This window comes from Tachypleus tridentatus, chromosome 2, assembly GCF_004210375.1.
Source record: "Tachypleus tridentatus isolate NWPU-2018 chromosome 2, ASM421037v1, whole genome shotgun sequence".
Taxonomy (NCBI): Eukaryota; Metazoa; Arthropoda; class Merostomata; order Xiphosura; family Limulidae; genus Tachypleus; species Tachypleus tridentatus.
This window is the reverse complement of record NC_134826.1, coordinates 4,871,094-4,885,497: the sequence shown is the minus strand read 5'-3', so window position 1 is coordinate 4,885,497 and position 14,404 is coordinate 4,871,094. Positions and strand designations below refer to the sequence as shown.

General features: G+C 35.2%; 1 protein-coding gene across 1 annotated transcript in view; it reads right to left on the bottom strand.

Moving 5' to 3' along the window:
• The window catches only part of LOC143237096 (uncharacterized), a 49,675-nt gene that overhangs the window by 14,651 nt on the left and 20,620 nt on the right, over window positions 1-14,404 (bottom strand). Inside the window, exon 5 of the mRNA XM_076475966.1 lies at window positions 8,297-9,433. Coding sequence (XP_076332081.1) covers window positions 8,297-9,433 — 1,137 coding nt within the window. The remainder of the gene's footprint in view (window positions 1-8,296; window positions 9,434-14,404) is intronic.

Here is a 14,404-nt window from a genome sequence, read left to right as displayed (position 1 = left end):
TGGGCTTTGACTCGGCCATTCCAGGACTCTCCATTTCTAAGTTTTCAGCCAGTCCTTGTTGGATTTACTGGTATGTTTTGGGTCATTGTCGTGTTGCAGGGTCCGGTTCCGCTTCAGCTTTAATTTTCTTACAGATGGTCTCACATGATCCTCAAGCACCCTCTGATACACAGTAGAATTCATGGTGGATTCTATGATTGTGAACTGTCCAGGTCATTCTGCAGCAAAGCAGCCCAAACCATGACAATTCCTCCTCCATGCTTCACAGCTGGTATGAGGTTCTTTTCCTGCAATGCTGTATTTGGTTTACGCCAAACATGTCCTCTATTCTGGTGTCTAAATAATTCAATTTTGGACTCATCTGTCCAAAGAACATTATTCTAAAAATCTTGGTCTTTGTCTACATTCTCTCTGGCAAACTTCAATCTGGCCTTGATGTTTCTCTAAGAGAGCAAAGGTTTCCTCCTTGCATACCTCCCATGCAAGTTAAACTTGTGCAGTCTCTTTCTGATTGTAGAGGCATGCACTTTCACACCAACAGTAACCAGAGCCTGCTGTAGGTCCCGTGATGACATGTTGGGGTGTTTGGAGACCTCTTTTAGCATCTTGCGGTCTACTCTCAGGGTGAACTTGCTTGGACGACCAGACCTGGGCATGTTGGCAGTTGTTTTGAAAGCCCTCCACTTGTTGACTATTTTCCGGACAGTAGAATGGCTGATTTCAAAATTTTTTGGGATATTTTTAAATCCCTTACCAGACTCATAAGTTGTTACAATTTTCTTTCTGAAGGCTTCAGACAGCTCTTTTGTTCTCACCATGGTGCTCACTCTCACATTAACAGTCAGGAGCACACCAAACTAAATGTCTGAGGTTTAAATAGGGCAAGCCTCATTCAAAATGCTGAGTAACGATCTTCTAATCATGTGCACCTGGTGTGATACACCTGTGTGTGAGTTGAGCCATTTTAAGTGGGAATAAATGTGGGGGTGTCCTAACTTTTCCCTCAGTTAGAATATGCATTTTTGTAGAATTACATTTACAGAAGATCTTGAAAAGTGTTTTCTTCAGGTTTAATTGTTTAATTATGTTCTTATAATATCTCAGTATTGTTAAAATTGAGATTAAATATCTATATATCCAAAAATGTTACAAAAATACACAGGCTTTCATAGGGTGTCCTAACTTTTTCACATGACTGTAGATGTGGAGTCTTTCACATGTCCATACTTTCAACTACGGTAATCTGGTGACAAAACTAACTAAATAGAAACTAGTTTGTAAATTTGAAATTAGAACGATCTAAATTATTCCTTCAGTCCCTTTACTACTAACAACATTTTCGGCAATAAATCCAATAAAATCTCACAAAGATCAGCAAGCTTATATAGAAAACAATTTAAAATCATTTCACTAAGTGTAAATATTAATAGATGTAATGTTTGAAGGAATTCAAACATTATGATAAATTTCCTGAACGAAATTAATGTTAACGAAAAATAGAATAAGTCATTACTTAATAAAGTATTTTAAAAAGTAAGTTGTATCTCAAAGTATTAACACTTTTATTGATAAAAAGATAACAACGTTTCGACCTTCCTAGGTCATCTTCAGGTTGAGAAAGTGTTTGAATGTGTCCGTTGACGGACATGTCAAAGGGACGAGAGTATAAATGGCTACGGGATTGTAGGTGGTGTTGCAGGTGATATTAAGCTATTAATTAGTTTTGGTATAAAAGTGTTTCTTTATATTGGTGTAATTTTGGTTTTAGCTGCTGTATAATTAGGGCTTCTTTGATTTTACATTTTATATTTGTTTCCCTACTTAATATCTAGGTGTTTTCTATGGTTATGTTGTGTTTATTTGATTTGCAGTTTTCAAAAACGTATGAAGTTGTATTATTGTGTTCTTTGAATCTGGTCTCCATTTCTCTGTTTGATTCTCCAATATAGGAGACGCGGCAGTTGTTACATTGTATTTTATAAATAATGTTGGTGTTATATGTATTACTGTAGTTTTTACATAGTATGAACTTTAGTTTTGTACCTGGTTTTTGAATCAGTTTGGTGTTTAATGGAATGTTGTGTTTTGTTATAAGTTTTTTTTCCAAATGTTGGTTATGTTTTTGCCGATGTCAGGAACATGTGGTATACAGCAGTGTAAGGTTTTGTAGTTTGTTATATCTTGTGATTTATTGTTGTTTGTTTGTTGTTTGTCTAGGTGTGTGTGTAATTTTTTCCACAGATTTTTCAGGAAATTTGTTGATGTTTATGAAGTGTTGTTTTATTTTGTTGATTTCATCATTAATTTTATCAGGTGAACATAGTTTTGTGGTTTGTGTTTATTTGGTTTCTTAATATGTTCATTTTTTTTTTTTTTGTTTCATGTGCTGAGTCCCAGGGAATCTATAGTCCAGTATGGGTGATTTTTCTGTGGATTTCTGTTTCGAACTGTTTATCAGTTCTAGTGAATTTAATGTTGGGGTATATCGAGTGGTTAAAATAACAAAGTGCGCGTTCTGTAGATGTGTATCATCAACATATCTGTACCAGTATAGTTGTGTGTGTAAGGCTGAATTGATCGTTTGTGATTCAGTCTGTGTCATAAACATGCTGGCTAGAACTGGTGACAAGGGATACCCCATACCATTTATTTGTAGGTAGTTTTTTTCAAGTGGGTTTCTCGTCATCACGAAAAAATCAGTTGTTTGTACTGAGATGCATACGTCTTATTGACACACAAAACATTAATATATTTTCTATGGAATTATATGTTTGTAATAGTCCATATCCAACAACAACAACTGACCAAAGACAAAATAATTATTACATATTAACAAACTAATGATCAGCTTACTGTGTTTCACTGTTAACAAATAATTATATCTTCTGTCACTGAAAAGAACACTAGACACGGACACAGAAACTGCTGAAATGTTTGGAAACTTAACTTTCATTGAAGAAAATAGTGTGGTTATATTTTATCAAAGACCAAACCTATCATAAATGTAATAAACTGAACAATTACAACTGTAATTCATTGTTTTGTCTGTTTAACAAAGACCAAACCTATCATAAGTGTAATAAACTGAACAATTACAACTGTAATTCATTGTTTTGTCTGTTTAACAAAGACCAAACCTATCATAAGTGTAATAAACTGAACAATTACAACTGTAATTCATTGTTTTGTATGTTCAACAAAGACCAAACCTATCATAAGTGTAATAAACTGAACAATTACAACTGTAATTCATTGTTTTGTATGTTTAACAAAGCCCAAACCTATCATAAGTGTAATAAACTGAACAATTACAACTGTAATTCATTGTTTTGTCTGTTTAACAAAGCCCAAACCTATCATAAGTGTAATAAACTGAACAATTACAACTGTAATTCATTGTTTTCTCTGTTTAACAAAGCCCAAACCTATCATAAGTGTAATAAACTGAACAATTACAACTGTAATTCATTGTTTTGTCTGCTTAACAAAGACCAAACCTATCATAAGTGTAATAAACTGAACAATTACAACTGTAATTCATTGTTTTGTATGTTTAACAAAGACCAAACCTATCATAAGTGTAATAAACTGAACAATTACAACTGTAATTCATTGTTTTGTATGTTTAACAAAGCCCAAACCTATCATAAGTGTAATAAACTGAACAATTACAACTGTAATTCATTGTTTTCTCTGTTTAATAAAGACCAAACCTATCATAAGTGTAATAAACTGAACAATTACAACTGTAATTCATTGTTTTGTCTGTTTAACAAAGCCCAAACCTATCATAAGTGTAATAAACTGAACAATTACAACTGTAATTCATTGTTTTGTCTGTTTAACAAAGACCAAACCTATCATAAGTGTAATAAACTGAACAATTACAACTGTAATTCATTGTTTTGTATGTTTAACAAAGCCCAAACCTATCATAAGTGTAATAAACTGAACAATTACAACTGTAATTCATTGTTTTTTCTGTTTAACAAAGCCCAAACCTATCATAAGTGTAATAAACTGAACAATTACAACTGTAATTCATTGTTTTGTCTGTTTAACAAAGACCAAACCTATCATAAGTGTAATAAACTGAACAATTACAACTGTAATTCATTGTTTTGTATGTTTAACAAAGCCCAAACCTATCATAAGTGTAATAAACTGAACAATTACAACTGTAATTCATCGTTTTGTCTGTTTAACAAAGACCAAACCTTTCATAAGTGTAATAAACTGAACAATTACAACTGTAATTCATTGTTTTGTCTGTTTAACAAAGACCAAACCTATCATAAGTGTAATAAACTGAACAATTACAACTGTAATTCATTGTTTTGTCTGTTTAACAAAGCCCAAACCTTTCATAAGTGTAATAAACTGAACAATTACAACTGTAATTCATTGTTTTGTCTGTTTAAGAAGTAGAAAATCTCTCTAAACAATTTTTTTCATTTCTGTTGATAGAGGTTTCAATTACATTTTGGTATCTTCTTGATACATTAGTACAAAAAATATTGTATCTAATAATGTAGGCATAATATTACATTCAACAAAGATAATGTTCGCACTTTTACAAAAATAGACCAATATAATCGTGTTGAAAACAACACAGAACCGAATTTATAACCCACATTTGTCATGTCATATTGCATTTGTCCCATTTCTTCCGAAGACAGAAATCATCGTACTCTACGTTTAGCTAAACCTCAAGACTGGCTGCCACAATTATAACACCCACATCTCAAAACAAAGTGTGTGTCCCTGTAATAATGCGGCTCAAAACTCGGATTTCTCCAATACGCAACAAATTAATTATAAAATAAAAATGATAGAATGGAATGTTGAATAAGCCTAAAACACAAATACGCTCTCTATGTAACATTGTATGAAGAGTACCCAACAGATGCTAAGGACAGGCTGAGACTTTCATTACAACTAACGTAACTGCTTTTTATAGAATATTTTAGGTCCTGGTCTGAATGCGTATAACACTTCGTAACCATACACTGCTACTTAACTTTAAGGACCAAAACGAAGCTCAATCTTCTTGCTACTTAACCTTTTAAACTATTTAACCACCAATACGAAGCTCAATTTTCTTGCTACTTAAATTTTAAACTATTTAAGGGCCAATACGAAGCTCAGCCTTCTTGCTACTTAATTTCTAAACTATTTAAGGACCAAGACAAAGCTAAGCCTTTTTGTTACTTAACTTCTAAACTATTTAAGGACCAATACGAAGCTCAGCTTTCTTGCTACTTAAGGTCTAAACTACTTAAGGACCAATACGAAGCTCAACCTTCTTGCTACTTAACTTCTAAACTATTTAAGGGCCAAGACGAAGCTCAGCCTTCTTGCTACTTAATTTCTAAACTATTTAAGGACCAATACGAAGCTCAACCTTCTTGCTACTTAATTTCTAAACTATGTAAGGCCCAATACGAAGCTCAACCTTCTTGTTACTTAAGTTTTAAACTATTTAAGGGCCAATACGAAGCTCAGTCTTCTTGCTACTTAAGTCCTAAACTATTTAAGGACCAAGACGAAGCTCAGCCTTCTTGCTACTTAACTTCTAAACTATTTAAGGACCAAGACGAAGCTCAGCCTTCTTGCTATTTAAGTTCTGAACTATTTAAGGACCAAGATGTAGCTCAGCCTTCTTTTTTTTAAACATAACTTCACTATAAAAAGTCACGATTTTGGCCACTGGTTATCCTTATGTCCAAGATTGGAGCCTCTCAGTTAAGTCTGACTTCTCCTTTACCATTTTTTATTTAAATAGTCCTCAGATAATTTATCAGTAAGATGTGGACAGTTGATAAAAAAGTCCTTCATTTGTTGATTTTTTTCGTCAACCAACTGTCCTAACTATTGGCTTAGACAATTCAAGTGGTTGGAGCACTTGGTAGTCCAGTCAAAAGTGTACAAGTACCCCCGCGTCAAGATAGTAGTAATAAAGGTCGTACATTTACACAGCAGTTCTTGTTATAGACTCTAACAACAAGAATAAAGATTATTCGTGTACAGAAAGGTCCTTGGTCTTCTGCGGTTACAGTTTAGTCACTGAAAGCTACCTGCTTTAACCGACTGGGTTACATAGTCTTTTCCTATTGCGGTTTACGCTTGTCTCGAATTTAACGTGTACGTAAGCCCTCTGTTCGTACCAGGAGATCAAACGACTGGCTCCTGTAGATAAACCACGTTCTCTTGTCGACCATATTTGATTTCAGCTTCACTGGAGGTGAATCGAGTTCGCCACCAACGCAAGCAGACAGATTATACAACTGAAAATGTCACTGGGCGTCAGCAGGTGGCCAGATTGTCAGGACGCGAGACTAGGCTACCGAAAACTGTGTGCAACGCAAGTATTTTGTCGTTTTATTTCTAGACCCTGCTTGACAAATGTAATCTGGTTAGACCTGTATCAAGTTCCTCTCTCCTAAGTTCCGATAAATCATTTTTCATCGATCACGTTCTGAGAACGTGAATGATAATCAACCTGGCGAATTAAACATACTTTTTGGGGACCCCTCATTTTTACAGATACTTTCGAATATTTTGTGTATGAAACTCATACATATAAGGTCAAGAAACAAGAGATACAACCCACAACTGGTCAAGCTACAAAAGACTACACTTCAGTAAATTTTGCACACAACCACAGCTGGATTTAGTATGGTCCAAAAACCACATCTTAGATATTTTAGTTTTAATTCGTTGATACAAAAACCACAAAGAGAGAGTATTGCGATGTATCGTAGTCTAAAAAGAAACAAAACAGCATACTGTATTTATACCTTATGTACATAATTTAACAATGCAACAGACAACAAAGAAACATATACATGACTGGCTTACACCATGCGTCAAACCAAAACTACGCGAATGGATTACATTAAGAGGTAAACCAAAACTACGTGAATGGATTACACCAAGAGCTAAACCAAAACTATGTGAATGGATTACACCAAGAGCTAAACCAAAACTACATGAATGGATTACATAAAAAGTTAAGCCAAAACTATGTGAATGGATTACACTCAAGTTTTATCCCATTTCATTTACAGTTTAAACATTTTATAAAGGTAATTAATATATAGCCTAGAAGTATAAACTAAATTGAGAGAGAATCAAATGAACAGATAATAAAATAATACAACGATATTGTACAGGTATTTAGAACGGACTTAAAGTTGTGTTATAATTTAAATATGAGGATTCATTTATAACGTATAACCTTTCTTTAATTAAAAGTTCGGTATTTGATGATACAGATCAGATGATTTAAAATTTCGTAATCAAGACGAAGTGGTTGGTGCGTTCACTCTGTGGGCGAATTGTGGATTACATCACTTTTTACTTGCACTGTTTGATACTTTTATATTCGCGGGTGTAACTGGCGCATAGTTTCGCCACCGTAAGTGGCATTACAGCCACCAGGTCAATATTATGTATGGTCCTGGAACGCATGGGGGTAGATAATATATCTTTAGATATGGGCGAGGTTTCAGTTCGACTCAGGAAAGTTTATGTCAACATAAAATAGATTTTTTTTTGAAAAGGAAGGTTTTGAATATCCCTTTCTCTACACACGGGATATCAGTTTCACTCTTCCAGTTAAAATTTAAATGCTGTGCTTTTACTGCAGTTATCCATAAACTCTAATTGTCATATTCCTCCTGGCAATCTGAAATAAGGTGTACCCCTCACTAGAACATTAAAAAACCTGCATATCTTGATATAAAAACAACTGAAGTGGCTTAAAGTTTGGTTGTAATTCTGCTAGTTTAGGTTTGTTGGAATTTATTTCAATCCAATTATATTGTACCCCGTTATGTAACAACATTTTGTATTTTATTAGTTAAAAGCATTATTTATAGTGACTGAAAGCAGTTACAAATAAACGAAAGTTTAAAACAGTGATTACGGCGGTATGTGTGTACATCACACGCAATAGTAGCATCAGATACTCTATCCGAAACGAAATCGACATACCTTTAAATTTATTTTATTATTTTAAATTGCAGCTTGCAATAGAAGAGATTTACTCCAGTTTGTACGGTTTTACTTGATGAAGGTCAAAATGCCCGAGGTCGTAGAAGTCATGAACGAAGAAAATTAGAGAACTTTTGTCTATTCAATAATGTTTTAGAAAATTTGAATTTTAGAAATTCTTTTATCAAGTTTATTTATGGATCACATACTAATATAATGACGGCAAAATATTTCCGAAAACACACACACACACTATATTACACACTGAACTGCATCAAATCTAAAATATATTACCTACCAAAATTTCTAAATCTCCCTTTTTTGCGGCTGTAAAAATCGACCGAATCCATTCAGGTGCACGAGACCATCGTCTTGAAGCGCCCCCTACCTTTGACCGCAAAATCCTTTGCGTCGAAGCTAATTCTCGGGACTTTTTTACCGGAGTGTCAGTAACAAGATTAGGCTTAAGATTATCAACACTTTTTTTAGCGACAACGTCTGGTCCAGACTTAAATGCACATGACTTACTAAGTGAATATGGATTGTGAAAAGACGGAACAGAATTGACGTCAGTTGGTAAACTCTTAAGGTCACTCGTCCTGAGTTCACTATCAGATAAGCACAAGCGAGCATAATTTCGATCCAATCGCTTCCCGTGATGACGTCTTACTTTCAGATTCTGTTTTTCGTCAAAAAACAAGCCTTTCTCTTTCACCACTGTGGAAGATACGGCCTTACGCAGTTGTTTCAAGGTTCTTTTCAGTGATCCCCCAGGCACGTGACTCCCATGATACTGCCGTGAAGTCCAGGGCCGAGATGACACGCTGCTAGCGTCTTCCGGGGGACTAGATGTTGTTGTAATTGGCTTGCGATGTTTTGATTTACCTTGAGACGAGGGTAAAGTGCGCGTCTCTCCCACGCGCAAGTCACGACTCAAGTTCGATTCTTGGTGTCTTGTCTGACGAGAGTCAAACAAGGACTTGTGTCTATCCATATGAACGGTAGCGGAATCATTATTGGTATCTGCTCGGTCTCTTTGGACGTCCTTGGAATTGTGGCGAATTTCCCATCGAGGAAGAATCGTTTCCTCCGAACCATCCACTTGTGAATACTTCCTTCGATCTCTTCCTCTGACGGTCGAACCGTGCTCTTGGTCCTTAGCTTCCTGTGCAAGTTCGCTAAGCGTGTCTATGATGGACACGGTCTTAAGTTTGGCAGATTTCCGCATCCGGTGATGTTTACCAACTTCCAGTGAGATGTCACAAAAACTCAGCAGATTCAGATCGTGGTCATCAAGAACAAACTCTTCTAGTCCTTGCTGTTCAAGCCATTTCACTCCACCAGAGGCTGATGTATCAAACGTTGCAGAAGAAACTGTTTCAATAGAAGCAGCACCCGATTGGACAGTTCTCGAAATCAGCCTTCGTCTTCTTTCCTATTTGTTGGAAGAAGAATGTTATTCTATATGCCATTAAAGAATAATCCATAAAATTATATTATTGAAATAAAAAATAAAATCTGAAATGCGCAAAACAGACAATTTGTAAAAGTATATCTAAAATTTAAGTACATAAAAGTACATTTAAAATATACCTAGATTATGCATTACATAATTACGTAATTTGTAAATTCTGAAATCGTTGACATTCTTAAAGCGTTCAAAAACGTCCAACAGAAAGAGGAAAACTACTCCTGTTTCCTATATGTCTCTCAGTGTGTCTTTTCCTCATGTGATATACACACAGAAAGTGAAAAACTACTCCTGTTTCCTCACGCCTCTCTATTTCTCTTAGTGTGTCTTTTCTGCATGTGATATACACACAGAAAGAGAAAAACTACTCCTGTTTCCTCTATGTCTCTCAGTATGTATTTTCTGCATGTGATATACACACAGAAAGAGAAAAACTACTCCTGTTTCCTCTATGTCTCTCAGTGTGTCTTTTCTGCATGTGATATACACACAGAAAGAGAAAAACTACTCTTGTTTCCTCTATGTCTCTCAGTGTGTCTTTTCTTCACGTGATATATAGACAAAGAGAAAAACTACTCCTGTTTCCTTTATGTCTCTCAGTGTGTCTTTTCTTCATGTGATATACAGACATAAAGAGAAAAACTACTCCTGTTTCCTCTATTTCTCTCAGTGTGTCTTTTCTTCATGTGATATACAGACATAAAGAGAAAAACTACTCCTGTTTCCTCTATGTCTCTCAGTGTGTCTTTTCTTCATGTGATATACAGACATAAAGAGAAAAACTACTCCTGTTTCCTCTATGTCTCTCAGTGTGTCTTTTCTTCATGTGATATACACACAGAAAGAGAAAAACTACTCCTGTTTCCTCTATGTCTCTCAGTGTGTCTTTTCTTCATGTGATATACAGACATAAAGAGAAAACTACTCCTGTTTCCTTTATGTCTCCCAGTGTGTCTTTTCTTCATGTGATATACACACAGAAAGAGAAAACTACTCCTGTTTCCTCACGCCTCTCTATTTCTCTTAGTGTGTCTTTTCTTCATGTGATATACACACAGAAAGAGAAAAACTACTCCTGTTTCCTCTATGTTTCTCAGTGTGTCTTTTCTTCATGTGATATACACACAGAAAGAGAAAAACTACTCTTGTTTCCTCTATGTCTCTCAGTGTGTCTTTTCTTCACGTGATATATAGACAAAGAGAAAAACTACTCCTGTTTCCTTTATGTCTCTCAGTGTGTCTTTTCTTCATGTGATATACAGACATAAAGAGAAAAACTACTCCTGTTTCCTCACGCCTCTCTATTTCTCTTAGTGTGTCTTTTCTTCATGTGATATACAGACATAAAGAGAAAAACTACTCCTGTTTCCTCTATGTCTCTCAGTGTGTCTTTTCTTCATGTGATATACAGACATAAAGAGAAAAAGTACTCCTGTTTCCTCTATGTCTCTCAGTGTGTTTTTTTTTCATGTGATATACACGCATAAAGAGAAAAACTACTCCTGTTTCCTCTATGTCTCTCAGTGTGTCTTTTCTTCACGTGATATATAGACAAAGAGAAAAACTACTCCTGTTTCCTTTATGTCTCTCAGTGTGTCTTTTCTTCATGTGATATACAGACATAAAGAGAAAAACTACTCCTGTTTCCTCTATTTCTCTCAGTGTGTCTTTTCTTCATGTGATATACAGACATAAAGAGAAAAACTACTCCTGTTTCCTCTATGTCTCTCAGTGTGTCTTTTCTTCATGTGATATACAGACATAAAGAGAAAAACTACTCCTGTTTCCTCTATGTCTCTCAGTGTGTCTTTTCTTCATGTGATATACACACAGAAAGAGAAAAACTACTCCTGTTTCCTCTATGTCTCTCAGTGTGTCTTTTCTTCATGTGATATACACACAGAAAGAGAAAAACTACTCCTGTTTCCTCACGCCTCTCTATTTCTCTTAGTGTGTCTTTTCTTCATGTGATATACACACAGAAAGAGAAAAACTACTCCTGTTTCCTCACGCCTCTCTATTTCTCTTAGTGTGTCTTTTCTGCATGTGATATACACACAGAAAGAGAAAAACTACTCCTGTTTCCTCTATGTTTCTCAGTGTGTCTTTTCTTCATGTGATATACACACAGAAAGAGAAAAACTACTCTTGTTTCCTCTATGTCTCTCAGTGTGTCTTTTCTTCACGTGATATATAGACAAAGAGAAAAACTACTCCTGTTTCCTTTATGTCTCTCAGTGTGTCTTTTCTTCATGTGATATACAGACATAAAGAGAAAACTACTCCTGTTTCCTCACGCCTCTATTTCTCTTAGTGTGTCTTTTCTTCATGTGATATACAGACATAAAGAGAAAAACTACTCCTGTTTCCTCTATGTCTCTCAGTGTGTCTTTCCTTCATGTGATATACAGACATAAAGAGAAAAAGTACTCCTGTTTCCTCTATGTCTCTCAGTGTGTTTTTTTTTCATGTGATATACACACATAAAGAGAAAAACTACTCCTGTTTCCTCTATGTCTCTCAGTGTGTCTTTTCTTCATGTGATATACACACAAAAGAGAAAACTACTCCTGTTTCCTCTATGTCTCTCAGTGTGTCTTTTCTTCATGTGATATACAAACATAAAGAGAAAAACTACTCCTGTTTCCTCTATGTCTCTCAGTGTGTCTTTTCTTCATGTGATATACAGACATAAAGAGAAAAACTACTCCTGTTTCCTCTATGTCTCCCAGTGTGTCTTTTCTTCATGTGATATACAGACATAAAGAGAAAAACTACTCCTGTTTCCTCTATGTCTCTCAGTGTGTCTTTTCTTCATGTGATATACACACATAAAGAGAAAAACTACTCCTCTTTCCTCTATGTCTCTCAGTGTGTCTTTTTTTCATGTGATATACAGAGATAAAGAAAAAAACTACTCCTGTTTCCTCTATGTCTCTCAGTGTGTCTTTTCTTCATGTGATATACACACACAAAGAGAAAAACTACTAATGTTTCCTCTATGTGTCTCAGTGTGTCTTTTCTTCACGTGATATATAGACAAAGAGAAAAACTACTCCTGTTTCCTCTATGTCTCTCAGTGTGTCTTTTCTTCACGTGACATATAGACAAAGAGAAAAACTACTCCTGTTTCCTCTATGTCTCTCAGTGTGTCTTTTCTTCATGTGATATACACACACAAAGAGAAAACTACTAATGTTTCCTCTATGTGTCTCAGTGTGTTTTTCTTCACGTGATATATAGACAAAGAGAAAAACTACTCCTGTTTCCTCTATGTCTCTCAGTGTGTCTTTTCTTCACGTGACATATAGACAAAGAGAAAACTACTCCTGTTTCCTCTATGTCTCTCAGTGTGTCTTTTCTTCACGTGATATATAGACAAAGAGAAAAACTACTCCTGTTTCCTCTATGTCTCTCAGTGTGTCTTTTCTTCACGGAGATATATAGACAAAGAGAAAAACTACTCCTGTTTCCTCTATGTCTCTCAGTGTGTCTTTTTCTTCATGTGATATAAACACATAAAGAGAAAAACTACTCCTGTTTCCTCTATGTCTCTCAGTGTGTCTTTTCTTCACGTGATATATAGACAAAGAGAAAAACTATTCCTGTTTCCTCTATGTCTCTCAGTGTGTCTTTTCTTCATGTGATATACACACATAAAGAGAAAAACTACTCCTGTTTCCTCTATGTCTCTCAGTGTGTCTTTTCTTCACGTGATATATAGACAAAGAGAAAAACTACTCCTGTTTCCTCTATGTCTCTCAGTGTGTCTTTTCTTCACGTGATATATAGACAAAGAGAAAAACTACTCCTGTTTCCTCTATGTCTCTCAATGTGTCTTTTCTTCACGTGATATATAGACAAAGAGAAAAACTACTCCTGTTTCCTCTATGTCTCTCAGTGTGTCTTTTCTTCATGTGATATACACACATAAAGAGAAAAACTACTCCTGTTTCCTCTATGTCTCACAGTGTGTCTTTTCTTCACGTGATATATAGACAAAGAGAAAAACTACTCCTGTTTCCTCTATGTCTCTCAGTGTGTCTTTTCTTCACGTGATATATAGACAAAGAGAAAAACTACTCCTGTTTCCTCTATGTCTCTCAGTGTGTCTTTTCTTCACGTGATATATAGACATAAAGAGAAAACTACTCCTGTTTCCTCTATGTCTCTCACTGTGTTTTTTCTTCATGTGATATACACACAAAGAGAAAAATTACTCCTGTTTCCTCTATGTCTCACAGTGTGTCTTTTCTTCACGTGATATATAGACAAAGAGAAAAACTACTCCTGTTTCCTCTATGTCTCTCAGTGTGTCTTTTCTTCATGTGATATATAGACAAAGAGAAAAATACTCCTGTTTCCTCTATGTCTCTCAGTGTGTCTTTTCTTCATGTGATATATAGACATAAAGAGAAAAACTACTTCTCTTTCCTCTATGTCTCTCAGTGTGTCTTTTCTTCATGTGATATACAGACATAAAGAGAAAAACTTCTTCTGTTTCCTCTATGTCTCTCAGTGTGTCTTTTCTTCATGTGATATACAGACATAAAGAGAAAAACTACTCCTGTTTCCTCTATGTCTCTCAGTGTGTCTTTTCTTCATGTGATATACAGACATAAAGAGAAAAACTTCTCCTGTTTTCTCTATGTCTCTCAGTGTGTCTTTTCTTCATGTGATATACAGTCATAAAGAGAAAACTACTCCTGTTTCCTCTATGTCTCTCAGTGTGTCTTTTTCTTCATGTGATATACAGACATAAAGAAAAAACTACTCCTGTTTCCTCTATGTCTCTCAGTGTGTCTTTTCTTCATGTGATATACAGACATAAAGAAAAAACTACTTCTCTTTCCTCTATGACTCTCAGTGTGTCTTTTCTTCATGTGATATACAGACATAAAGAGAAAAACTACTCCTGTTTCCTCTATGTCTCTC